Consider the following 25,557-nt stretch of genomic DNA (forward strand, 5'->3'; position numbering starts at 1 on the left):
TGTCTATCTGGCTCTCTTTCGAGAATTGATAATGGGTTCTTTTTACTTTTCCCTAGTCCTAAGGTAGTCGAGATATTAGAAATATAGTTTGGAATCTTGTTAACATGAAATTTTTGAAGGACTCTACGTGCCAGAATTGACCCTTTCTATCCTGTTTTTATGAATCTTATTACGTTTGTATTCAGAAAGTAGTTTACTTTAAAGGCTGTGGAAGGTTGGCCAAGAAAATGAAGCAGGGATGATGGTTGATCAGGAAAGATATGAATCCTATTACGTTTGTATTCAGAAAGTAGTTTACTTTAAAGGCTGGAAGGTTGGCCAAGAAAATGAAGCAGGGATGATGGTTGATCAGGAAAGATATCCGCCTAGGGAGCCTTATCCAGAGCACATGAGATGGTTTGTTTGGATGTGAGATTCTCCCACGTCTCATAAGAGTCCCAAGTCTTCGTTTGATGTTTCTTGTAAAATAAACTTTGCTTAACATTATACTTGATAAGTTCCATTTGATGCTAAAGTCAATGTCTATTAGTCTCAAATGAAAAAGACATGAGGCTTAAGAAGTTCAAAATGAGTTATAAGAGTTAAACCTATGAATGTTTTTAATAACATTGAAGTTACAAAAACTTAAGTGTCTCAACGAGTGAATACTCGCTTTAGAAATCATATTAAAGTAGATATCACTGTTGGCTAATTGGGTCCCGTGTCGAATTGATGATCCAAGCGAACCTGCAAGATAGATGATAAGGCATATTTTGGTGCGACTTGCGTGACAACGGGTGGTAGCTATCTCATAGTCGATGTGGCGTATTTGTGCTGACAAAGTACCTCGGAATTGAGGGCGATGGAAATCATACCCATGCTGCTTGGATTTGTACGAAGTGACGTTACCCTATCTCAAACTATTCGCGATGATGCAAGGCGAAGTCGCATGACGCGGAGTCGTGTAGGTTGGCCTACGCTGCGCGAAAAGCATGAATCGATCTCCCGAGGTATCATATATCATTAACGAGCCTCGTACGATTGTCCTTCCAACAAACATGTATAAAAGTCAATTCCCTCTCTCGAGTTAACTTAAACTTAGTATAGGTCGAGTCGAAAATTTCTCTCCTGACATTGACCTTTTTTTACAGAGCAACAATCGAAGGCTCACCTCGGCTCGATTGATGAGGTGCTCCCCGAACCGACTTGATTTTTTCGTCACATCACCGGATCCTAGAAAAATAGAAAAATAAATTAGTGGTTAGCATACATCCGGTAAAATATCGTCGTCGAGGACAAAGACGAGTACACTTGAAATAAGTAATGAACTTTATTGAGGCAGTTGCCAGTAGTGCTGATCGTTGGCACACGAGGATTGAGGCAGCATGAACATCTAATGCCCACCGAATGCTGTAAGTCCCATCTCCCAAGTTGCTTCGCGAGTCGACTATGGCTATTGTGTAATATTATAACATACATCTACATCATGTTAGGTTATACCATTGATGAGACATCTGTTAAGGTGAGCAATGAAACAACCGCTTGCAAGTTTCCATCGACAACACACGAGGAGGTCTATTGTGCACTCGAAAGATTGGCAACCTCTAGTATGACTCAGTAATGTCACATAGCATCGAAACAACAGTCTCTCAGCAACAACGCCGTGTTGGTTGATCAAACAAGCCTAAAAAATTGTAAGCAATCTGCCGGCAAACTACAAAATCCTATAGCGAGAAATCTTTCGATAAAGAAAACGAATTGGTGAAGAAACGCAGGTGACTGGCGACAATGCCATTTACCAAAAGGACCAGCTTATCACGTTGTCGCAAACCAATCGAAATCCTCATATTTCCTCGCACACAAATTTATAGAATGCATATTTATAATCCATTTCTCCCGCTTAAAAATCTGCAGCCAGAGAAGAGAAATCGAGGAGGGAAGCTGAGCGGGTAATCCCCGCCGGTTCGCCGTCTCCTCCGTCACCAGTGCTTCCCCTGGAACCCGCCTTTGCGGGTGAAGGTATTCTTCTGCTTCGGGATCTCGTGTATATCCATCACCTGAATCGTCCGTTGCTTTTTGGCTTCGGCGGTCCCCAATTGTGGCAGGAAAGCAAAAGATTAATCCTCTCTGTCGTTGCTATGATCGTCTGAGGGAGGGTCAGATGTGAGATGAGGCACTTACCGTTCTGTGCTTCCTGGTAGTTCTCATGGAGCCGCCTCCTGGCAGAAGCGAGTCGCTCGGGGTCGAGCAAGCCGTCCTTTTCTTCTTTTGGCTTCTGCCATCGAGAACCAAGTGAGAAGCATGGAGTGTCAACCGACGTATAGGAAACAAGATACGGAGTAGTTGCTTTACAGGGGGAGGAGCAGAGGGTAGCGCGGTGGCGACGTGGGCGTTCGGCTTGGTTGGAGGAGCTTCTCTGCGCGGGGGATTGGCCTTCACCTTTGCCTCTGAACTCGAGAAACCATCTGCTTGAATCCAACGCCAGGGTTCAGTGTATGCGAAGGAAGAAAGAAAAAAAAGGGGGAAAAAAGAGTGTTTTTTTTTTTCTTCTCCTCTCTCTCCATCACTGCTTACTGTGAGAATGGGGGGTGTTTCCACGTTCTGGAGTCTGCCATGAACAATCCAATAGAGAATTCAACAATTGAATCCACAATCTGAAGGAACAAATTGTTGTTATTGTTAGATTACAGAAAGGCTAAGAACCTGGAGCCCGTTCTGGAAGTTCTTTCGGGGAATTTGCTGTGGGGACTCACCATCTGCTGCAACCCAAAAGTTGTTTTGATTGGAAGGAAGGAAAAGTAAAAGCTGATGTTTTGACTGGGGTTGGGAGACGTACCGATGATTGCCGGAGAAGCAGATTGATCACCTGGCGAATTCGATTTCACCCACTCCTCCACGAGATCTTTCCACTTCCTGAAGAACAAACAGACATGGAGAAGAGGAATCAGATGATTTCTTTCTACTTTTTTCCTTTTTCTTTCTTATCTCTCGATCTCTAATCACCTCACGAGATGCTTCACCAATCCGCGCACTTCGTTGGAAGGATGCTTGCGAAGGCCATTCACATGCCTCCCTATGTCCGTCTCCTGAAGCACGAAAGTGCCGAAAGGACTCAAAATCCCAAGAAAATGCATCGGAAGTAGTGATCTTTTGAGCATAAATGAAGAGTTGCTGGATTGAATCTGTCACCTGCAGTGATTTGAAGGTGATGTCCATGTCCGCGAGATCCTGGAGGAGGCTAATTAGGGAATCCTCCGACTGTGGAAGACCAAGGAGATGGTCACGACGATGCGTTTTTCTGTGTGTCGAAACCAATCAAAAAGGGAACTTTTTTCTTAGAGGTAAACAGACCTGATCAGGGTGTTCCAAGGACTCTTTGATGGCGAGGATTCTCCTGTTCGCCGCATCGATCGAGCGGTCATAACTCTTCGGATCATCTTCCTCCTCCGCCTCCGCCTCCGCCTCCGCCTCCTCCTCCTCGTCGTCTTCATCCACCGGCTCCGGCGACGGCGGCGTGGGCGGAGGGGCCGCCTCCCGCTTCATCGCCGGGCTGCTACTCCCCTTCTCCTCCCCTCGCGGCTGCGACCTAGCCGGGGGACCGCAGTCCCGGCACCGATCAGCCGGCGGCGCGTAGAGCCGTTCCACGATCCCATCCCGCCGCGCACGGAGCTCCTCCGGTCGGTCCGCCGCCGCCACCGCCACCGCGGTCTCGATCAAGTCCCACAGATCCACGTCGGAGCTCCTCAACAGCCTCCGCAGGTCCTCCGCCTCCATCCGGATCCCTCTGCAGATGATCCGTCAGCACCAAATCCCGCGCATCCCCCTCCGACCAGACCAGGTTCGACCCCTAAACCTTCTCCCCTGCATCACCCATCTCATCATCCGCCAACCTCAACGAATCCCAAGAAAGAATAATACAGCGAGGAGGAACGGGAGAAATGATGAACAGAGATCTAATTCGTTGAATGCATAAAAATAAATAAACAATTAGGGGATTATCTTCGGTTTTATTCCGTTCCCGGAAGACGACAGAGAGGGCAGCATTTGGTTCCTCCTCTCTCTCTCTCTCTCTCTCTCTCTCTCTCTCCCCTTTCCGTTGCCAGGAAACGGAGGAGATGAAATGGACGTGAGAGGCGATTGGTGGATTTTAACGGCGTTTTCCTAAACAATTCTTCTCTTATATATCGGATGTTATATTCTTCAACTTAAATAATCCTTTCTTACCATATGTTATATAACCATTGTGGTGGACCGTTACAAAATTCTCAATGGGAATAGTTATTTTGAATCTTTTATAGTGTCTTTGGTTATTCAGTTGGAGTTAATTCTCGAGGACATTTGCATCAAATCATTGGATGTTATTTTGACTTGAAGAGTGGCAAATGTTATGATTAATTGTCAGAAATCTTGTATTAATATATATCCACACATTAATTCTGAAGTTTAAGCTCCTTAATTATAGTTTTAGATGAGTTTAGAATATAATATTGCTTGCAATATCATTATATTAGTTTTGTGAAATTATCCGAATGCTAGTCAAATTGATCGTATTCCTATATCAAAGTTGGTCAAACACTGATATAAAATTGTTATTCCCGGGTAACAAGATTTAATTATAATTTAGGCTATTCATATTTACAGAATAGTTTATTAATAGTATATTAGTTATCACCTCAACAAAACGGCTTACCTTATTACAATAGACTCAACATCACTATTGACACTATGTTTTCGATCTTATGAGACAAGGATTTAACTAACTAACACGTTGATAATTGAGACAATTCATTATCTTCAACTTGCACTATTGTTATTAGAACAGCATGTGACAGTCTTATATGGCCACTGATGAAAGAAAGAATGAGACAAAATAAAGGTATCATCGGCTAATAATAATGATAACAAAGTGATCCGATCCCGTTCGATGACGCGGGCGCAGATCCCCTGTTTAGCATCGAACAGGGTGAGCGAATCCTCAGCGGACGATAGCTGTGAACCCTGTCCCTGCGGCTGCAGGGAAGCCGCACCCTTTCTCATCGGACAGCGCGACGTCGTCGGTTTCATCTGGCTCCACGGGGACGTCGGTCGTGGCTCGCTTTGATTGGTGGCCCCATAACCCATCTCCTTCCCTCCTCCCTCGCGGCATTGCGAGAATCCGCTGCCCCCTTTCCCGGTCCTCTTTTAGCCCTCCCGTTCACGTCCAAAACCCTAATTTCCTCCGCGGATAAGAGGAACGAGACCCCAATTCGCATCCGGATCGTTGCATTTGCCTATCCCATCCAAGTTTTCGATCCATTGTCTCGCCTCTTGGTCGGATTCACGGTGGCAGGGGAACGAACCGGTCAATTCGGATGTGAATCAGGTCGTTCTTGGCGGTGAGGATGCGAATCCTGAGCCCGATCAGGATCTCCAATAATCTATGCCTCCGCGGATGAGATGCCTCACCGGCTCGATTCCGAAGAACCCACCCTCTAGGAGATTGCTTACTCCGAGATCGCGACGGGTTCAATTCTTCACGCCGGACATGCTAGAGACCGTTCACGAGATCGCCATTTATATTCACCGGTTCCACAACCTCGATCTATTCCAGCAAGGGTAAAGCGCTGCATTCTACTTTTCTGTTGAACTTTGTGGTATGAGGTGAATTGCGAGCTTATTAATCTGGATTTTGAGAGTAGAATTTTAATTTTCTTATGTTTGAATAAGCAGATGGTATCAGATAAAGATAAGCGCAAGATGGGAAGACGGCAGCCTGGAATCTTGCGGTACTCCGTCCAGAGTTATTCAGTATGAAGGTACCAATTTTAGATGAAGCTTTTAAAATGTTGTTGGTTGTTTGGTGCTACCTGGGTAATCACTGGACGTCAGATATGTGATGGCCTAGGTTTGCTATGCTTGACACAAGTAGAATCATTATGATGTTACATGTGTTTAACGGGTATGAATACTGTTGTAGTATGCTTCTGATAAGTAGGGTGTATTAGCTGCAACCGTTATGGATGAAGATGTGACGGTGGAGGGAGAGGTGGCACCGTAGAAGTGGAGGACGAAGAGGTGGTGGAGGAAAGGAGGAAGGGAGAAGGCGGTAGAGGAGGAGAGGAAGAGTACCAAGGCTAGGGCTGGTGGCTACGAACGTGGGCGGCAGCAGACGGATACAGTGAGGGATGCACGTGATGGTGGACACAGATGCCAGCAGGCACAGGGGCGAAAGCACAAAGTTGAACTTGGGTCTTAGGGTTTGAATTTTTGTTTTAAAATAAAAAAAAAACTGAGCTGGCTTACCACCCAGTCTAGACCCATTATTGGGGCTGAACTAGGTGGTAATCTCGGTTCACATATCCTGAACTAAGCAGGAAGCCCAGTTCACAGACCTTACCACTTGGTTCACAGGAATTGCCAAGCGGTAAGCCTTGGATTGCTCGAAATTGGTAATTCATGTACCGGTCAGTGATCGGATCACTAAATTCCGGCCATATCATACCAAACTGGTCGAAATTGCACTTTATGTCTAGAAGATCTTTTTTTCCTTGAAATCCTATATCCCAATGGTTCAATCCTAATATATTAGATATCTTCTCAGATATATACGTGGATACCAAAGAATCAGTTTTATTTAAATCACGAAACCAGTATCTGATCACTTGAACTAACTGAAATTCTAAACAAAAAAAAAAGCTAATATATCCAAAGATCCATATGAATAAAGTCACCATAATTCAGTCTATTGGACTTAAGTTAGGACTAACTGACTTCCATTTTGCTTAAGGGTAGTTTTTTGGTGGATTAACAGCCATCCCATGACAGCGTGGAATTATCGTGACCCAAATAAGTGGGTGTTCAGGCATGGTGCTGGTAAAGTTCTATTAAACTTTGTCTCCAATTATTGTTACCTTAGTGGAATTCTTGAACATCTTTAGTCTGCGATAGTAACATTTTTATATTCTTCTTGTTTACTTCTTCTCCTCATGCATGATGTTTCTGCATCTCTTGAATTGACATCCTAGGTGTATTTTGCAGCTCCCAATATAGTCTCAGATGATATTTTTGCTGTTTGGAGGATCGATGATGCTGATCATAGTTTCTTTACCCATCCATTCAAAATCAAATATGCTAGACAGGATGTTCCTCTATCTATCATGGTGTCTTTCAATTTTGCTACAGGGAAATATGAGGTTGGCATCATCTTTAGTGACTCACTTGAGGTGAGATCCGTTTGTTTGCATTTTGACACCTTTGTACTTTAATTTCCAGAGACCAGCAAGTTCTGCGGCAATACTAAAGTTTGAGCTCATGTATGCTCCAATGTTCGAAAATGGGTAAGCAAAAACATAATCACACTGTGAGATTTGTGCTAGCTCTATCTCTTCTCTATCGATCAATTCTTATTTGTAGTGGTGATTTTCTTTGCAACGACAATTTGAATCTTCTTTCGGTTCCTTTTACAGCAATGAAATTCAGGCCTCTATTGAAATGTTTCCAACTGCAGTCCATGAATTCAGGATTCCTCCTAAAGCACTACATGGTCTGCATTCATACTGTCCTGTTCATTTTGATGCTTTCCATGCAGTGCTTGTTGATTTAAGTGTACACATTGTTTTCCTGAAATCTGGTACCAGCATACAAGAGAAGGTATCAAGGTTTGTGAAAATTTGAGTTTGTTCTTTTGTCCATATGCTAAAATTTACTTTGCTCTCTAGTATGTTTCAATTGATTTGAATTTTGAAATGCCAGTACTTCTCTAATGGTGGAGAATATTGCTGATGAATATTACGGATCCAATCAGGTAAGTGCCCTTCGACACAAAAATATAACGATCCTTTATGTTACCTTCTCAGATCTATTATTGGATTATGTAAAACTTTTTCCTCAGATGCATATGACCATTGATAATGATGCATTCTAAAAATGTTTGTTTTTAGAATAACAAAGGATCATCAAATAACAAGAAAATGTAGCATAACACTTGAAACATGGAAGCACATCTGAAATAAATCAAATGATTACATCTTTCTAGATTTTTCATTCACTCATTTAGTTTTTTATAATCAGATTATGTATATTTCCAGTTTCCTATATCCAAAATTATGTGCATATGATCTTCAATGATAATATTATATAAGTGGATACCTTGGCCTTTGTGATTCAGGTATCTATCTTTTTATTGTTGTCCTGACTTATTTGTCATTTAAAATCATTAAAACCAAAGGCATTTGGCCACTGTCAGTATTAAAAGCTAATGATAATTTGTTATAGGTTTTTCTTTCCACTCCATCTTCTACTCTGTTATAATTAATGCTTCGTCTTGTTTATGCAAAATTCAGTTGATGCTTAAATCACTTCGATAGGATGTAATTTAGCGGCACTATATGAATATGAATGCCATTTCTTCAATTTTTCATATCCATTTGGGTTCACTCCACTCTGATAGTGTCAGAAGCTCATTCTAATCATCAGCTTTCTTTTGTTTTAGAAACTACCTCCTTTGACTGCTTTACTAGAGTACTAATGAGCACTTTAACTGGATATGAGTAATTGCCACCTCATGAATCTGCATCATACAAGCATATCAAACAATATCGAGACTCAGTTGCTTTTTGGCAACAGTTTTATGTTGATAAACATTAGATGATGCTTACCTTGAACTCATATGCTTTAAAATCGAGAAAAGAATTTGAACTACCTTTCAACCTTCATATTGCAGTCTTAAAATTTTTGATTTGATTTGACATTTGGTTGCATATTTCTGCTTGTCTTGTTTAGAAATCGTCCTAATTATGTTTTGCATTGATCTAGAATAATTCCCTGCAACCATTAAATAAAATTGTGCATATATCTGTTATGCTTTTGCTTATATGTCCTACATATAGCTAACTTTGGTATCTTTTCAGATATTAGGTCAAGGGTGGAGCCCAAAAGCAATTGAAATTGTGAAGTCACTGTTTGTTTCACGTGAGATACTTATGGAAGAAATAAGAAACCTAAGCAAAGCAATTGGACAAAAAATTGATGATTTACATAATGCTGACCTCAATCTTGGTAAATTTGAGTTTATTGGTTCTTCATTGAGAACTGATTTATCTACTGCAAACACGGGCATTTCTGGGTCAAGTATGGGTGTTGGACACTTAGCTGGCATGCTACAGAATATTCTGGAGGTGCTTGTTTTGCTGCATTTCAGCAGTTTATTGCTTTTGAGCATTTTGGAATTCTTATTTTTTTGTTTATTGCTTTTGAGCATTTTGGAATTCTTATTTTTTTGTAAAAAAAATTCATTATCTAAGTTCCTTTTCAGTTGATATCTATATTCTTATGCAGAAATCGAATGGCACTGTCAATTTTGAGAATGATGTCATGCTCTACTCTTTGTCCAAGGAAGAACTGCTGGATGTATATTTCACAATGGGAAACCAACTCTCTTTTTTGTGGAATACATTTTTGAACTTCCATAGGTATTCCACTTTTGCTAATTTCTCTTTTACATATTGGTTAATACAGTGAACATTTTTACCTTTGGAATGAACTTTTCTGAACTATGAATGTGATATGCCATTAAATTGCTTCTTTTACATTGTTATTCATCAACTTGGTTTTGATATTTGACATGCAAACCTCCATTGCCACTTCAACAATCCAAGTTTTTAATATATGCATAATGTGTATATCAGTCTCTCCTTCATATTGAAAATTAGGTCCATGATATTGAAACTCATTTATGAGAACTCGTCTATTCATCTTAATTACACCCTGGGTTTTTCTCTTAATATTGCTAAAGCTATATTTCACATTATACATTCTTAGTCCTACTTAATATAAAATCTTTAGTTTCTAAGGTTTATTTCCATTACTTTAGAATAATCCCAATTGGACTTTCATCTTCCAAAAATATTGTCTGCAAATAACACTTTGGGGGTCAATCATTTATATAATCAATAAGTTCGTTGATTTACCAGCACAAAAGTGTAAGGATATAATTTTAATGATTAATCCTTTAGTTATAGAAACTTCTTTAGATTCACCCCATGTGACTACTATATCAAACATATCTTTTATCATGTCAATATAATTACTAAATACACATTCCTTTTCTAAAATCACCGCGATAAATCCCTAGAAATTTTACCACTGGCTTTTTTAAAGTTGTAAAAATATATGAAAATATTTTATCTCTTTTATATTTTTCCATTGGTTGTCTCAATAAATAAGTAAATTCTATGGTTGATAGTGTAGGCATAAAACCAGACTGATTCTTGTTATGCATCTTATTCTTCCTTCATTCACCTTTTCCTAAGGTTTTATAATATGCCTTGTTTTAGTCCCTCCATAGTTGGAGCAGTCTTGAATATCTCCCTTATTCTTATTTAATAAGTACTGAAAGATCTTCATTAACCAGGCATTTTTTGAGTTCTCAAAATCTTGTTAATCTACTTCATTTGGCTCTAGGATAAATAGAATTGCAATACTTGAACATCTCCATGGTGTTTGGGCTATGGATCGGAAGGCAGAATGGTCCATATGGATGGTTCATTCGAAGATTGAAGTTCCCCACCGGTACTTGAAAAGTGGAGCTGATGATTCTTCTCACCATAATGCACTTGGAAAAGTAGTAGGTGTGAGGAAGTCCAATGACGAGGTAATAATGTCCTTTATTAGTTTATCAGTTACCACATTTTCAGTGTACTTGCCAAATAAATGTTTTGAAATACTGAAGATATTTAAGTGGTTTGTTTTCTTTTATGTGCAGCCAGCTCAAGGTGCAACAACACGCGCTGAACTTCACCGGAGAAGTATTGCCCAGATGAAAGTGAGATATCATGATTGCTACAACGTTAGTGCTAATTTATTCCTGAAGATTCTAAATTTCATATGGTGTATGCAGATAAACAGCCACTCAATTCAAGACATGTATATTTTTGGTGATCCTTCACATGTTCCTGTTGTTCTAGTAGAACAACATGTCATTGATCTTCCTAACAATTCATCCTTGCATAGTCCGGATCCAAATGATGCTGCAATACCTACTGGCCCTGGTAAAAATGTTGTACCCAAATTCAGTTTGGGACCCAAAAGAAATTGTCGTGTACTACGAGCAGTTGTGTTTGTGCATGGATTTCAGGTGTGTCCCCAATCGCACTGGCAGTTAATTCCTTATATGCCTGTGATGTTGTAGCTTCCAAAGTTGACACGTCATATAAATTAGTAATTTTACTTGATGCATCCAGTAAGTTGTACTTGTATTGATGGCCCTCTAGGTTCCCACTGCAGAATCATCTAACTTTCAACAAATTATTATATCTGTATGGGCATAATTATGGGCCTCCTTTCAATAAAATTATTTAATGCATTCCTCCTGAATTTATGACAAAAGATTCATATAGCCAACCTCAAATAGTTGAGACTTGATTCCTCCCAACTGCAGTTCGCAGGATGTCTGATTGTATTTATTTAATTGTCATATGCTTTATTTTAAAAACCAGTTTGGCAATTTTCTGCCTCTTGAGCAGCTCCGTTGCTATTTTATCTAACTCATCTTGTTAAAGCAGGTATAAAGCACATAGTCTCAACTCTCAACTGCTAAACTTTTTTGTTGTATCACTGTGAAAAGAATGTAATAGGTCACAAGTATTATTTCTGTCCATTATGAAAACTTAGAATCACTTTTGAATTAGTATAGCCAACAATCTCGTTTATAGGATTTTTTGCAGAACACTTTTACCACTGAAATTTGTTGTATCGAAGAACTCACATTTGAACACTCTTCGGATGTTGTTTGCTTGAAGAACTTCTTTTTCGGCTAACTATTATATGAAAGGCACAAGAAATAGTAGTTTAGAAGTATTTTTAACTGATATTACCAATTTCCTTGCCCATCCACAATTCCTGTTTGTCAGTGTCCAATTGGTGATTACTTATGAAAGTTATCCTAATATATTAAGATGATTTACTTTAGTTATCCTAATGTAGAAGTTATTGTAACTCAGTTTCTTACTTATGGAAGACAAACATATTTAGATGTGATAAGTCAACATTTGGTCGGTCCGCCACTGGTGCGGCCCGTAAGCTCGCGAGGAATTCTCCGCTTTGGGCGATAGGTGTACCTGCATGGTTATGCCCTTCTAGAGCTCGTGAGCTCCAAAAGGCGCTTCTGAGGGTAAGGGTGATCCGGTGGACTTACGAGCTCTTGATTCCCCTACTCCTTAACCAATGTGGTACTAAATATCCTTATTAGTGCTCCCTCTCGTAGGGGAGCCAAGGGCCTAGGGTCCTTCTTCTAGTGCCAATTTGATAAGTCAATATTTGGTTGGTCCGCCATTGGTGCAACTTGTAGGCTCACGAGGAATTGGCCACTTTGGGCGATGCTACATGGTTTTGCCCTTTCGGAGTTCGTGAGCTCCAAAAGGCCTCTCTGAGGGTAAGGGTGACTCGACGAACTTATGAGCCCTTGGTTCCCCTACTCCTCAACCAATGTGAGACTAAATGAGCCATTGATTCCCATATGGGTGGGAGCACTGATAAGGATATTTAGTCAAAGGTTCTAAATACCGTACTGTATCGGTGTACTGATCATCTATCGATATGGTACGTACCGCTCGTATCGAGCGATATGGTATGGTATTGTAAACTATGATTTAGTCCCACATTGGTTGAGGGGTAGGGGAACCGAGGGCTTATAAGTCTGTCGAGTCACTCTTACCCTCAAAGGTGCATTTTGAAGCTCACAAACTCCAAAAGGGCAAAACCGTGCGGGTACGCCCACTGTCCAAAGCGGACAATTCCTTGCGAGCCTACAAGTCACACCAATGGCGGACCGATCAAATGTTGACTTATCAAATTGGTGCTAAAAGGAGGGCTCTGGGCCTTTAGCTCCCCTACGAGAGGGAACACTGATAAGAACATTTAGTCCCACATTGATTGAGGATTAAGGAAACTAAGGGCTCATAAGTTCGCCGGGTCTCCCTTACCCTCAGAGGCACTATTTGGAGCACACGAGCTTCGAAAGGGTAAAACCGTGCGGATACGCCCACCGCCCAAAGTGGACAATTCCTCGTGAGCCTACGGGCCGCACCAGTGGTGGACCGACCAAATGTTGACTTATCAGATTGGCATTAGAAGAAGGGCCTTGGATCCTTGGCTCCCATAGGGGAGGAAGCACCGATAAGGACATTTAGTCTCGCATAGGGGAACCAAGGGCTCATAAGTCTGCCGAGTCACCCTTACCCTCAAAAGCATCTTTTAGAGCTTATGAGCTCCGAAAGGGTAAAACTGTACGGGTACGCCCATTGTCCAAAGCGAACAATTTCTCATGAGCCTACGGGTCGCATTAATAGCAGACCGACCAAATGTTGACTTTCCAGATTGGTGCTAGAAGGAGGGCCCTGGGCCTTTGGCTCCCTCACAGGAAGGAGAATTGATAAAGACATTTAGTCCCACATTGGTTGAGTAAGGGAACCAAGGGTTCATAGGCTCGTTGGGTCACCCTTACCCTCATAGGCGCCTTTTGGAGCTCATAAGCTTCGAAAGGGCAAAACCGTGTGGGTATGTCCATCGCCCAAAGCGAATAATTCCTCGCGCGCCTACGGGGTCGCACCAATGGCGGACCGACCAAATGTTGACTTATTAGATTGGCACTAGAAGGAGGGCCCTGAGCTCTTGGCTCCCCTGTGGGAGAGAGCACTAATAAGGACATTTAATCCTACATTGTTTGAGGAGTAGGGGAACCAATTGCTCATAAGTCTGCCGGGTCACCCTTACCCTCAGAGGCGCCTTTTAGAGCTCACGAGCTCCGAAAGGACAAAACTATGCGGGTACGTCCATCGCCCAAAGCGGATAATTCCTCACGAGCCTACGGGCCGCACCAATGGTGAATCGACCAAATGTTGACTTATCAAGATGTTATATTTCCTAATCCTGGTTCATTATGGAAATGGAGATGAAAGTCATGAAGCACAAGGAATGCCACCTACAATGAAACAAAAATTACATTAAATTCTATATGTTCTAATATTCTAGTTTGTTATTCACAATCTTTAAATTACCCTTGATCAGACTGTATCACATGGTATCTATGTCTCTGTATCTACAAAATGGCAATTTTTAAGGGTTTTATTTGCAAAGCGAATTTCTAAGTGACATAGAAACTTTTTGTATTGATTGATTAACCTTGTAGATTGTGGCTTTCTTGACTCTGTACATCGTTCTTTGCCATAATAGGGGCACCATCTTGATTTACGACTTGTTCGGAATCAATGGCTTTTGATAGATCCTGGAGCTGAATGTCTCATGTCAGAAGCTAATGAAGAAAAGACAACAGGAGATTTTAGAGAAATGGGTCGAAGGTTGGCTTTGGAAGTGGTTGCCTTCCTTAGGAAGAAAATGGATAAGCTTTCAAGATATGGAGGCTGTAAAGTCACAAAGCTTAGTTTTGTTGGGCATTCTATTGGAAACATCATCATCAGGAGTGCCTTAACAGGTAATGATTATTTACTCGAGGAGTCATGATTATTTACTTGAATACGTCTTTTTCTGATATCTGTGTAGCATGTACTATTTTGCAGAGAGTGTAATGGGACCTTTCTTGAAGCACTTGTATACATATATGTCAATATCAGGGCCACATTTAGGGTATTGGTACAGCTCAAACTCTTTGTTCAATTCAGGATTGTGGCTTTTGAAGAAACTCAAAGGAGCTCAGTGCATTAATCAACTTACTTCTACTGATGATCCAGATCTTCAGAATACATTCTTTTACAAGCTCTGTAAGGTAATAAAGCACTAAATATTTTAATATTTGCAGGACTTGCTACACATAATATACTAAGTCAGACTAGATAGGCTTGAAATTTTAGGGGGTTTACATATCTATCCTTTCAGTGTTAGGAAGTAGTATATTTGTACCTACAAATTTAGTGTAGCATATATGTCCAAATATTGAGATCCTCCATATAAACCCGTTCCTTTAACATCCATCCAAAAATTTCAGATACTAATTATTGTTATCAATAGCTATCTTTAGTTTAAAAAAATAAAATACAAATACCTAATTTTTTTAATATTTATTTCATCATTAGTGTCAACTAAGTGAATTTTTAAAGAGTACTAATGACGATTAAAATTTTGAAGTCCTTAATTGAACAGTCACATGATGACAGACAGACAGCTGATGAAGATTTACTAAAATGGCATATATGCAAGTCTTTTGGGTTTGCTGGGATTTATATGCTAGACATATTTTTAGAAGTTAAAGACAATTACTGGCCTCGGAGGGACCTATAAGTAACTTTTCCTTTTTTTAAATTATGAATATTTAAGAATTATAGATAACATATTTTTATCAAAAACTAAACCTTGAGCAATTATTTGTCATTATTACTATATTCAGCAATTGTTATCCATCAGATAATAAAAGAAACTAATAGATATACACTATCTTCTACAGAAACTGTGGCCCTTGCTACAACTTTGCAATGAAAACTCGGTTTTCACTATTCCACTGTTTCTTTTCTACCTGTTTTAGTTTATATTTTCATCACCATTATAAACTTGACTAGTATAAACAGATGAGTGTAATTTGTTTGCCAGTTTGTGATTGCTGGTTGAAACTAGTGGTGATCTGCTCCGTAGTTTCTAACTCTCTATAATTTAAAGTTCTTTGCCGTGCAACCTAAGTATGTTAGAATTTAGATGTAGTAAGAGAGAAGAGAGAGAGTCTAGACATAATTGTCTCTCCCTTTTTACTGGAAAAATGAACATGTTACCATGCAGCACTTGTTTTGAGCATCTCTTCTTCCCATGTTAGCAACCTAAAAAAATTAAAGAATACTACCATGATGCATGCCTCAGATTTGCAGTGATGACAACATCATTTGAAGTCCACACTAAAAGCTTCACTAAAGGACAGGTGAGTTATATAATAGTGTAGAACTGTAGATATTTGTTGTGAAATGGATTTCCTGCTTATCCGAAGGAACATGAGAAGAATGTTGTAGAAATCTTTGTTAAGATCTTTAGTACTGCTTCATTTCAAGATCGTTTTTCTCTGGTTCGTGAGTTGTACTATTCCAACTTTAAAATATCGTTTGAATAGTTACTTACCATCTGGTGTTTACTACCGCAATCAAGCACTGGTGAAATACACTTTGTACGACTCGATATACCTTTATTTTATTTTATATTTCATCATTGTTAGGCTGTTCATGATGGTAAACTGCTTAGTACGTTTGTACCAATCCAGCAAGTTTGTTGAAACCAGAATAAAACAAGTCTTTAGAATCTTGCTTGTATGTAATTTCTTATATGTTTTCTTGTCATTTTTCAGCAGAAGACATTGGAAAATTTCAAAAACATTATCCTGGTATCTTCCCCACAGGTACTATATTCTGTAAAGTTCTTTCCTGTATGTACTAAAATTAAACTGGCAGCTTGTGAAAAAAAGGAAACTTTAATGTACATTGTTAGAGTGGGTGCATTTAATTGAATTTTAAGACCATTCTATATGATTGGTCCCTAGAACCGTATATTGGTATATTTTGGTGAATTTTTAGATAAATGGTGTTACCGAACATCTAAATTTGCTCTTCCAAGCAAACCACTAAACACTTTCTTTTGTTTTTTCTCCTTTTCTTTTTCTTGAGAAAAGGTGACCTGATCAAAATTTGGCTCCTTTAACCCCTGATGGCTGAAAAAATAAGCAACTTTCAAGTTCTGCATTTGGCTACATTGTCTTATTTTGATTTTGTTTTCTGCTTGTATTTGTGTTATTTCTGCTGTATTGACAAACAAGGAGTACAGATCATTTCAATAAGTAGCTTATGCCTAGATTCATATTTGTTAAACAGATGCTGTTTTCTTTTTTAATGGCATTTATTTTGTTTTTCAGCTAAGGCACCATTTTTCACTGCATCAAAAAAATGTTTCCTCTAGCATTTTTTTCTCAGACTAGGGTTTTGAACAGCACGATCATTACATCTAGTCTAGGATTATTATGTGTGATAATGTATTTTATTGACAGAATTCTATGGGACAACTTTCTGATTGCTTTTATCTTACGTCTACAAGTGCATGCTCATAAAAGATGTCACGAGTTGAGTCGATAGGATAGCTGACCTATTTATTTGATAAGTCTGAACCAACAGCTTAAAATTTTTGGTCTCATGTTGATAATATGGTAGACCCACTCTAGTCTTATAAACCAACTCAAATCTGCACCCACTTCCAATATGGATCTGATTCTCCTCTTGTGGCTTGACATCTAATAAAAGCTGAAACCATAGCCCAAAATTATATTTCAGTATAATGCACGTCATGCATTGCCCAAGGGTGGCTCCTAATCCTTTCCTATTTGGGTCATGCTTAGTACTAGATATATTTATCAATTGTAACAACTCCTTTTCGTATGATAACTGACTCATTAGTTTGATAAATTTGAACCACTCCCATAATGCTCAATCCCAAACTAATAATGGTAGACCTACTCTGTCCCTATAAAGCAAACTCAAATCTCTTCCTCTTTTCAAATCTTCTCCCACTTTCATTAGGACTAAACTAGTATGTTTACAAATGAGTGCCCGATTGAAGTCTAACATGATATATAAGTGGCTTTGGGAAAACATAGTTAGTGGCTTGTTGCAAACTCTGCAAACATAGTTTTATAATCTAAGTGGCAGAATTTTAAAATGTTAGCATGTGCTTTTGTGATACCTATTAACAGATTATGAGCCCTTCTGAATACTTTGATCTTTAACCCTCCATAGTGCCGAATTTCTTTTTGTAGCAAAATATCAAACATGAAGAAACTTGCTATTTATCATTTCTTCTAGGTCATCCTGCTTCACCTCTTAACTTGTATCTGTTGACACTTGATGTTTATTCACATGCAAAACAAATGATTGCTGTAGTAGTTCTTTTAATTGGTTTCCTTTTTTTTTTTTTCCAGGATGGTTACGTTCCTTACCATTCTGCCAGAATTGAACTGTGCCAGGCATCGTCTTGGGATCAGTCAAAGAAATCTCACATCTTCATGGACATGCTCAACAATTGCTTGGATCAAATCCGTGCTCCTTCATCTGAACGGAGAGTATTCATGCGGTGTGATGTGAATTTTGACACATCTTCTCAAGTGAGGAACTTGAATACAATCATCGGGCGAGCAGCACACATAGAGTTTCTTGAGACCGACATATTTGCAAAGTTCATCATGTGGTCCTTTCCAGAATTCTTCCTTTGACGAGTGCACTTGTGAAACAGCTTTAGCTTCTCGTGTTCGCACTTCTTTGTCATCCATTTCTGTTGTCCCCACTAACATTAGTGCAGCTGCTAATATGAAAAGCTAAGAGGTCATTACGATGCTCTGGGAGTGAACACATGGAGCATCAAGCTGGAATGAAACACATAGGAGTCTGTTGTATAGTATCTTCATTCTAAAATTCATTTATTTCATTCCTTTTTTTTCATGAATGTACATGTAATCACCTTTCTCATATATAACATTATTTAATCTTTTTTCTCACAGAATTCTGCGAGGTTATGTAAAGGTAATATGCATCTGGTAAGTGTAAATATAATAAGCTGGAATTAGGAGTGTTTCATAATACTTGTTGTGTTGTTCATCACGTAGTTTGCAATTATATTCTTGTTTGCAATGAAATATTATTGTATTGCTCATGACGTGCTTCTATCATCAAAATCCCTATGAACCCTATATACATATTTAGTGTCACTTTGCGACTTCCACAAGCATTAGAGTCCACAATTTATTAGAACAGGTTTGTCATTGTCCGAAATCAGTTTCCAGAAGGTGAGAAAACATGACATTATCAAGAAAGATCCTGAGTTTAAAGCTTGAAGTTATGATCATTGTACGCCCCTAATGACCACATATCAGACTGAGGCAAATGCTGCCCTAAAGACATCTGAATGCTCTTGATTTAGTCGCAAACTCATGATGAAGCATAGTTAAAGCGAATCATTTGTGGGTTTTCTCGGATAAATCCCTCTTATCTTTTATTTCGCTTGGAGAAATACCCTCCCATCTCAAACTCATTAAAGGGCCCTCAATATTAGAAAAGACATGAGTTTCTCACCAAAATCCACCTAGATTGGATAGATTCTTTAGCCAAATCATTCTGTAAGGGGAGGAGCTCTCTCTAAACAAAATGAGAAAAGGTAGTTTGATCCTGCAAAATCCACAAATGTGGGGGTTTTTTTGTCCCCTGGGAAATCACTTTTAAGATATTCAAATGGTTACCAAAGGTCAAAATAAGCAAGCAAAAAATTGTGGGACAATTTTCCTGAAATAAAAATTCTCTTTTTTGATTTTAAAAAAAGGTATCATAGTTTTTAGTTTTTCAATTTGGTGCCCAATATTTCTTACAATACTCGTAATACCCCTCGTCTCACTCATTGCTCGTCGCCCATATCGTCTCCGCCCTATAGTGGCTACCTTCGTCTTATCGTGAAGTTTCTCTGTGCATAGCCCTAGTCCTACAATCCATGAAGCCTCTATCCTCAACGTTAACTATTTTTGTTGTCGGTTGTCATCTTTGGCATGTCGTGAGGCCTCATCGCGAGCATCCTCATCTTGTGGTTACTGTCCTCCTTAGCTTTCATTGAGACTATTGCCTTGACTCAGAGTCAAAGGGTAATGAGAAATTGTTGACGTTTGCGACGCCCATGATAGCTCTGTTGGAATGAGAAAGGAAGATGTTACGAATGATGAGGCTTCACAAAATCATCTCATAGATAATTGAGTATGAGAAAGAAGTTACGATGATAATATAGCAGAGAAAGGGAAAGAGGAGGGCGAGCCCAAAGTCGCCTCTATAGGGATATAGCATGTCAACAAGTGATGATAGGGAGGGTGCCAAGGCATCGAGTTCTCGTTGTAAGGCAAAAGTGATGGACAATAGCGAGGGTATTACTAATTTCTTAAACTTTCTGATATAATCCACCATCGATTAACCTCCTTGTTTGAAGTTAACAAATTCCACTAGTGATTGATAACACTGAAATACTTTTGACAAAAAATATCCTCAAATCTTTCTCAGATTATTTATTCAACATCTATAGTCTTACATCTCACCAGTTACGAATATATATATATATATATATATATATATATATATATATATATATATATATATATATATATATATATATATATATATATATATAATTCCCTGACACCACCAGTAGTTAACAAGTGAACATATTACAATAGTATAATATACAAAAAACAATTTACTATATTCAAAACATTAATAAACTAGAATCTTATGAACACTACATTGATCATATAAAAAGTATAATCCATCCGTCCTAACAAAATCAACCCCCACGTAGCTTACAAAACGATATTACAATAGAGATCTTCTGCGGTAGAGACAGAGATGGAAACAAAAACTCTGAACAAGTGTAGCCAAGAAAAATAATCTACGTCGACAATCAGCCCAAGAAAATAAAAAACAATGTCAAGTTAAGTAACTACAATGCCGATATAGCCCAGGAACATAACTTGTTTCAATCGTGACAAATATGATTTGTAACATCATAATTCACTACTCAAAGCTCGGAGTTGTGGTGGTTGATACATTTGGAAATGCCCCATTATTTCAAATACATTTCATAGTGGACTTACACACTGAAGACTTACCTCAAACACTGCCATCAGCTTTGATGACGTTCGACACCGATCCTTCCTCATCATGCCGAAGTTGTTGAGCTTCTCTTCTAACACAGATGAGGTCATCAGCACCATCTCTCTGCTCCTCAGCTGCTTCAATTTGGGAGTTAACAAATCCCGAATTGGTTGGCCTCTCTGATGATTGTTCTTCTAAGCTCCCTTGTTCAACTTCAACTGCATGATCTGAGAAGTCGCTAGCAGTGGATTTGGTAGCTGGAAGAAGCGAGACTCGGCAGAGAGGACAAGTTGTGTTGGTTGCAAGCCAGTGATCAATGCAATCGACATGAAACGTGTGCCCACATGGGGGTATCCTCTGGAGGCGTTCATCTGACTGGTAGTCCCCCAAGCACACAGAGCATCTACGAAAACAAAAATGTTAATAGAACCGATTTATCCATCTGCAGAGGAAACAACACCATACTCCTAATTGACCTTGTAAAAGTATAGGAAACAATTTTTGTATAAGGATCTTTTGGCATTGTCAATTGCACAAACTAACATTGGTAATGTATAAGCAGCACTAACATTGATTATTTAGTTAATACATCTAAAATTCATAAACCTGTCCATAAAAAAGTTTGTTAAAAAAAGAGAAAACAGTTGAGGATCTTTTGTACATAACCCCCTGCGATTTACAACTTGAAACAGACATTATCCACCTTGTTCAAAATGTCCTGTAACATCAGTAGATACTAACAGAATAAGAAAATACAAATTTTCTTTCCCCAAATATTTCCTATATTTCATAATATTCTCGCTTATGTTTCCTATATGCGTACTGGTTTTAAGTAGAACATAGAAAAATTCTACTATTATCGATAGATTCTGAAAATGTTTGACCAGATAATGAACAGAGATCTACCAAGGAGTAGCTGGGTCAAACCCTGAACGTCAACCCACACTTATAAACAAAAACAAGGAAAGATATGAAAAGAACAAGAAAAACCATAGAAAACAAACACCAAATAAAAGAACAAAAAATAATGGTTATCAAATCCAGACCAGACCAATTGGTCGGACAAGAGAAACCAGGATCGAGACCCGTAGCCAGTTTGGTGTAGAAAAATCTAATTGAATTGGCAAGCCATCCAAATTTATGGTGATCCGGTCATGATGAAATATCTCCAGAAAGTAAAAGGAGATAACTAGTGGATTAACAAACATTAGTATCATCCAAGTGCTTCGGGAAAGAGACTATGAAGGTAGATGCATTATCCAAGTGCTTCGGGAAAGAGAATATGAAGGTAGATGCATTATCCAAGTTGACTTCACGATTATATCCGGCTTTTGGGGGCAACATATTGAAGAAAACATTGACGACCCCAAGCGTTGATCTTCCCAAAGTACTGAATATCGCTGTCAAGCCCTGCTGGATGTACAAGATCGTGGAGCACAAAAAAACTAGTGTGTTGACTCTTGATCCGGTTGCATCTCAGTGATTACAGAGGGAAGCTTGCTTGATTTAGTCTAGTTAACAGTCAACTATGTCGAAGTTAATTAACCAGTCATATTTGACATGCCTCGGACCCTCTGAAGCAGAAAAAGTGTTATATAGCAGGGATACATTGACCTAAAGTGCTACATAGAACATATCAGCGGGAAGATCTTAGCATCTAAAGTGCTACGACAAATGTATTACTGGCCAACACTAAAGGACACATTGACCTACATGCAGAAACACCATCAATGTCAATTTAGTTGGCAGTAGAGTTACCTCCTACCAACTGTGCTTGACCTTTGGCACAGTGGGGAGTGGACCTGCTCGGACCCTTCATACCAGCATAATCAATGCAAGTATTTAATAGCCAATGGGTCGAGGTTGAACCATTTGTAAGCAATACTGAGACGCAGGTCGAGGCCTTCTTATAGAAAAAACATCATTATTTGAAGAGAGGGTCCCAAAAGTTCTCATAATCAACAACAACACTCAGTTTAGCAATGCAAAGCACAGGAGTTCAAACAGACAAATCAAGTTGACCAATCGTACACTCCTAGAAGGATTGAAGAAGTGCATCATCAACGGTGTAAAATTTATAGTGTTGTTGAAAGACTTTACACAATAGAGTGCCTACTTATCTATGACATCCTCAATAAGACAGAAGGCCCAAAAGTATGGTTTTACTTAAGTTGGGAAGGACTGCTAAAATGCTACTTGTAGAATAAAATTTTGATAGGTATACCAAGGAATGGTTCTAAATATTACCCGAACCGGACCATACCGAGTGGTATTTATCAGTCCAACGAGGAATATGGATGCAGACCACCCCTTTTTCCAGATCAGAAACCTAATCCTCCTCCAACTCATAGTCACATGAGTCTCCAACTCTATCATCTAAATAAATTCTACTCCTAATCTATTTAAGAAAATCATCAAAAACTCAAAATTAAAATTAGCAAACTACCCTCAGCCAAAATTTAGTCAAGAATCCATGAATAACACTCTCCATCTACCACATGGAGTATGTCAATTGGTACAGTGAATTTTTACACCAACTATGAGATGACACATGAAACCCAAATCAGTCAAACCTTGTTATGGCTGGTTGCGACAGGGAATATTTTCTCAACCAAACTTGACACAATAGATCTTCTCTAAGCATATATGCTTATGGCTAGTGCACTATAAAAAATATCCCCTCTATAGGTAAGCCATGAACATTAGACTACATAACATACTCTTTTCCCATGTCGGGCCGGTCTTTACTTGAGCATCGAAAGAGCCTTGTTGGACATGCCCTAGCAATAGTTTCTCTATGTCTCCATGCTGCTTAGAGGTCGTCCATATAGAAAAATAGTCAAGTTCGGCAACCACAACATCTCACTTCCATAGACAATTAATATAGTGAATATTTTTCCATAGACAACTTATTGCACCCTAACTGTTCCGTCGTAACAAACAGGTCAAATAGCATAATTGTAGAAGTAATGTGGCAACATATAAAGTTAGAATTGGCATTTCTAGTAAGGTAAAGACGTGCCAACCAAGTGAAGGACCATCTGATTGTTAATTGTCCAAGTAAAATAAACATGTTGTTCTACTCAAACTGAAAATTAACTTCGTTTACAAGGCAGAAATACAAATGTTGGAGTACTATGAATATTATAAACCTTTTCACATCAAATGCAGAATAATCATCTTAAGGGCTTTTGGTTCCATTGCTCATGATTTTTCCCTCATGTCATATGCATATAAAACATAAATGTACTTCATTTTCAGCATAGGTATTGCAGAAAGTGGGTGTCTAAAAATTAGCCTGACTTTACATTCAAAGATCCCTGCTGTTGACATATAAGGCCCAAGCAAGCCAGGACAGAAGTTTCCAGTGAGAACTCGTTTCATTTAATCCATACATTCAGAAGATATAAATCAGGTGTAGTGAATAATATATTATGAAACTATTCAAGTTAATTCATGCCCAAATATGAACCTGTGTGATTTTGAGAAAATAAGTTACCTAATGCACATAAAAAATTTAAGCAACAACCATTAACATAAAGTGAATCAATAAATACAACTACACCTAACTCGCACAATCTAAATTGAAGTGGCGATAGGTGTCACTATAACAAAAAGTTAAGAATTTCAAATGTACACTCAGATGAGATCCCACATATAGCAAAGAAATCTTGCAGCAATATGCAATAAGTATAACTAAAAAGTAAAGGGAAAAAACATGCAATCAGTACTATAAAACATTGGGGGAAGTCACAAAGTTCATTATAAGAGCAACTCACTGTGTCTCTCTGATCAAAAAGCTCTCCTTGAAAACGACGACCGGAAGCATCTCTCTGACTTCTTTTTTTATGCCCGATTCTGAACTCTGGATGGGGATAAACAAACGGTAATCAAAGACTGACATCAACAGGTAACATGCCTCGGTGTCCAATACTCGAGACAAGAACTTACTCTCGGCACGTCTCCTCTACCCAGCTGGGAGGCTCTCAGCCTCAAGGACTGCCAATGCGCTCGCCGCCGCCGCAAGTAGGACAAGTAGAATAAGAGGAGCAGGATGAATGTGAAGAAGACTGGCACGGAAAAGATGAAAGCCTGGTAGAGCTTGAGCTCAGGGGAAGCAGCTGAACAGTATGTGGGTGGGTCTGAGGAGCCACAAGACATCACCAAGATGAAGCCCCAAACGCAATAACTCCAGGAACAGTTCATACACCAACAGAAGCCAAATCTTTGAGAGATGAAGCCCTCGAAAAGCCCAAGAAAGAGGAGGAGGCAGGCATTAGGGTTTGTGGTCGACTTTGTTGGGGGAAAAATCGAGTCCTTAGATTCATGGAAGGGGCGGAAGGCGTCGCTTGTGGGGATGGGCAAGAGATGGATCTGATGCGAGGAGGGGAGGCAACATGTATGGGGTCAGATGGGCATGCTGTGAAGAGTGGGACCCTCTGAGGCCACGTCGGCGAAAGTACGCGTGCGATTTGGTTACATTATAGAGCGATAGGTTGGAGCCCCATCAAGCAATGCAATTTCGTGGAATTAGGGAGGCGGATAAAAATGCTTAATTTACACAATACATATATATAATATGATTTTCTAAAAATATTTTTCTCAGATATAACTGGCTCACTTATTATAATATTTCTGAATAAATTTATGATATTTTATTTTAATAATAAAAAACAATACAAAGCTCATTCAAGAATCCCGTAATTGAAGAACTTTTCAATAATCTTTTAACATGTGCATGGATTAATATACATCAAATTTCGTACATACATACGTACTATATGTATAATAAGAAGATCAAGCCACTGATTTACTAGTAAACCTGTTGGCCATTGCATGTCCTAGGAATCAAATACATGCATAAAAGAAAATTAGATAGCCATCTTGCAACTTAAATTACAGCTTGGCTATATGACTTAGGATTAGTCCTAAAGATTTATTACTACCT

At 39.1% G+C, this 25,557-nt stretch overlaps 3 protein-coding genes across 9 annotated transcripts; 1 reads left to right on the plus strand and 2 right to left on the minus strand.

The window, feature by feature from the left end:
- Window positions 1-1,649: 1,649 nt before the first annotated feature.
- Window positions 1,650-4,082, minus strand: LOC103987030 (probable mediator of RNA polymerase II transcription subunit 26c). 4 transcript variants are annotated; one of them, XM_009405216.3, is made up of 9 exons: window positions 3,331-4,082; window positions 3,169-3,237; window positions 2,983-3,065; window positions 2,816-2,892; window positions 2,683-2,738; window positions 2,554-2,587; window positions 2,332-2,447; window positions 2,161-2,254; window positions 1,650-2,059 (listed from the first exon to the last, which is right to left on the minus strand). In XM_009405216.3, the coding sequence occupies exons 1-9, from the start codon at window positions 3,751-3,753 to the stop codon at window positions 1,959-1,961; spliced, it is 1,053 nt and encodes a 350-aa protein (XP_009403491.2). In that variant the 5' UTR covers window positions 3,754-4,082; the 3' UTR covers window positions 1,650-1,958. The 4 variants fall into 4 exon arrangements, with proteins under 4 accessions (XP_009403491.2, XP_018675368.2, XP_018675394.2 ...); XM_018819823.2 differs by having other exon boundaries at window positions 2,683-2,735; window positions 3,331-4,081; XM_018819849.2 differs by having other exon boundaries at window positions 2,332-2,444; window positions 2,683-2,735; window positions 3,331-4,079.
- A 977-nt stretch (window positions 4,083-5,059) lies between these two features.
- LOC135583367 (uncharacterized) lies at window positions 5,060-18,486 on the plus strand. Of its 4 annotated transcripts, none has more exons than XM_065092146.1 (16): window positions 5,060-5,574; window positions 5,689-5,774; window positions 6,751-6,831; window positions 6,997-7,151; window positions 7,231-7,295; window positions 7,425-7,616; window positions 7,711-7,762; window positions 8,868-9,134; window positions 9,295-9,428; window positions 10,420-10,609; window positions 10,721-10,780; window positions 10,856-11,092; window positions 14,188-14,446; window positions 14,532-14,737; window positions 16,295-16,342; window positions 17,909-18,486. In XM_065092146.1, exons 1-16 carry the CDS (start codon window positions 5,399-5,401, stop codon window positions 18,197-18,199), a joined length of 2,499 nt encoding a protein of 832 aa, XP_064948218.1. In that variant the 5' UTR covers window positions 5,060-5,398; the 3' UTR covers window positions 18,200-18,486. The 4 variants fall into 4 exon arrangements, with proteins under 4 accessions (XP_064948218.1, XP_064948220.1, XP_064948217.1 ...); XM_065092145.1 differs by having other exon boundaries at window positions 5,062-5,574; window positions 16,292-16,342; XM_065092148.1 differs by lacking the exon at window positions 6,751-6,831 and having other exon boundaries at window positions 5,061-5,574.
- Window positions 18,487-20,386: 1,900 nt separating this feature from the next.
- Window positions 20,387-24,998, minus strand: LOC135598410 (RING-H2 finger protein ATL58-like). Its single transcript, XM_065092161.1, has 3 exons — window positions 24,561-24,998; window positions 24,389-24,474; window positions 20,387-21,012 (listed from the first exon to the last, which is right to left on the minus strand). Exons 1-3 carry the CDS (start codon window positions 24,813-24,815, stop codon window positions 20,625-20,627), a joined length of 729 nt encoding a protein of 242 aa, XP_064948233.1. The 5' UTR covers window positions 24,816-24,998; the 3' UTR covers window positions 20,387-20,624.
- Between the last annotated feature and the right edge of the window lie 559 nt (window positions 24,999-25,557).

The sequence above is a fragment of the Musa acuminata genome, chromosome BXJ2-1 (genome assembly GCF_036884655.1).
Source record: "Musa acuminata AAA Group cultivar baxijiao chromosome BXJ2-1, Cavendish_Baxijiao_AAA, whole genome shotgun sequence".
In the NCBI taxonomy this organism is placed as follows: domain Eukaryota; kingdom Viridiplantae; phylum Streptophyta; class Magnoliopsida; order Zingiberales; family Musaceae; genus Musa; species Musa acuminata.

Bases quoted from the DNA above. Each gene is read 5' to 3' on its own strand.
- LOC135598410 (XM_065092161.1), bottom strand. From the start codon at position 24,815: ATGAACTGTTCCTGGAGTTATTGCGTTTGGGGCTTCATCTTGGTGATG. The intron at 24,475-24,560 runs GTAAGTTCTTGT...ATCCCCATCCAG, and splicing joins GTAGAGGAGACGTGCCGAGA to AGTTCAGAATCGGGCATAAA. The intron at 21,013-24,388 runs GTGAGTTGCTCT...TTGTTTTCGTAG, and splicing joins TTTTTGATCAGAGAGACACA to ATGCTCTGTGTGCTTGGGGG.
- LOC135583367 (XM_065092145.1), top strand. From the start codon at position 5,399: ATGCCTCCGCGGATGAGATGCCTCACCGGCTCGATTCCGAAGAACCCA. The intron at 7,152-7,230 runs GTTGGCATCATC...TTTAATTTCCAG, and splicing joins TTGCTACAGGGAAATATGAG to AGACCAGCAAGTTCTGCGGC. The intron at 9,135-9,294 runs GTGCTTGTTTTG...ATTCTTATGCAG, and splicing joins TGCTACAGAATATTCTGGAG to AAATCGAATGGCACTGTCAA.
- LOC103987030 (XM_009405216.3), bottom strand. From the start codon at position 3,753: ATGGAGGCGGAGGACCTGCGGAGGCTGTTGAGGAGCTCCGACGTGGAT. The intron at 2,448-2,553 runs GTAAGCAGTGAT...GTTGGATTCAAG, and splicing joins AAACACCCCCCATTCTCACA to CAGATGGTTTCTCGAGTTCA. The intron at 2,255-2,331 runs GTAAAGCAACTA...TCTCGATGGCAG, and splicing joins TACCCTCTGCTCCTCCCCCT to AAGCCAAAAGAAGAAAAGGA.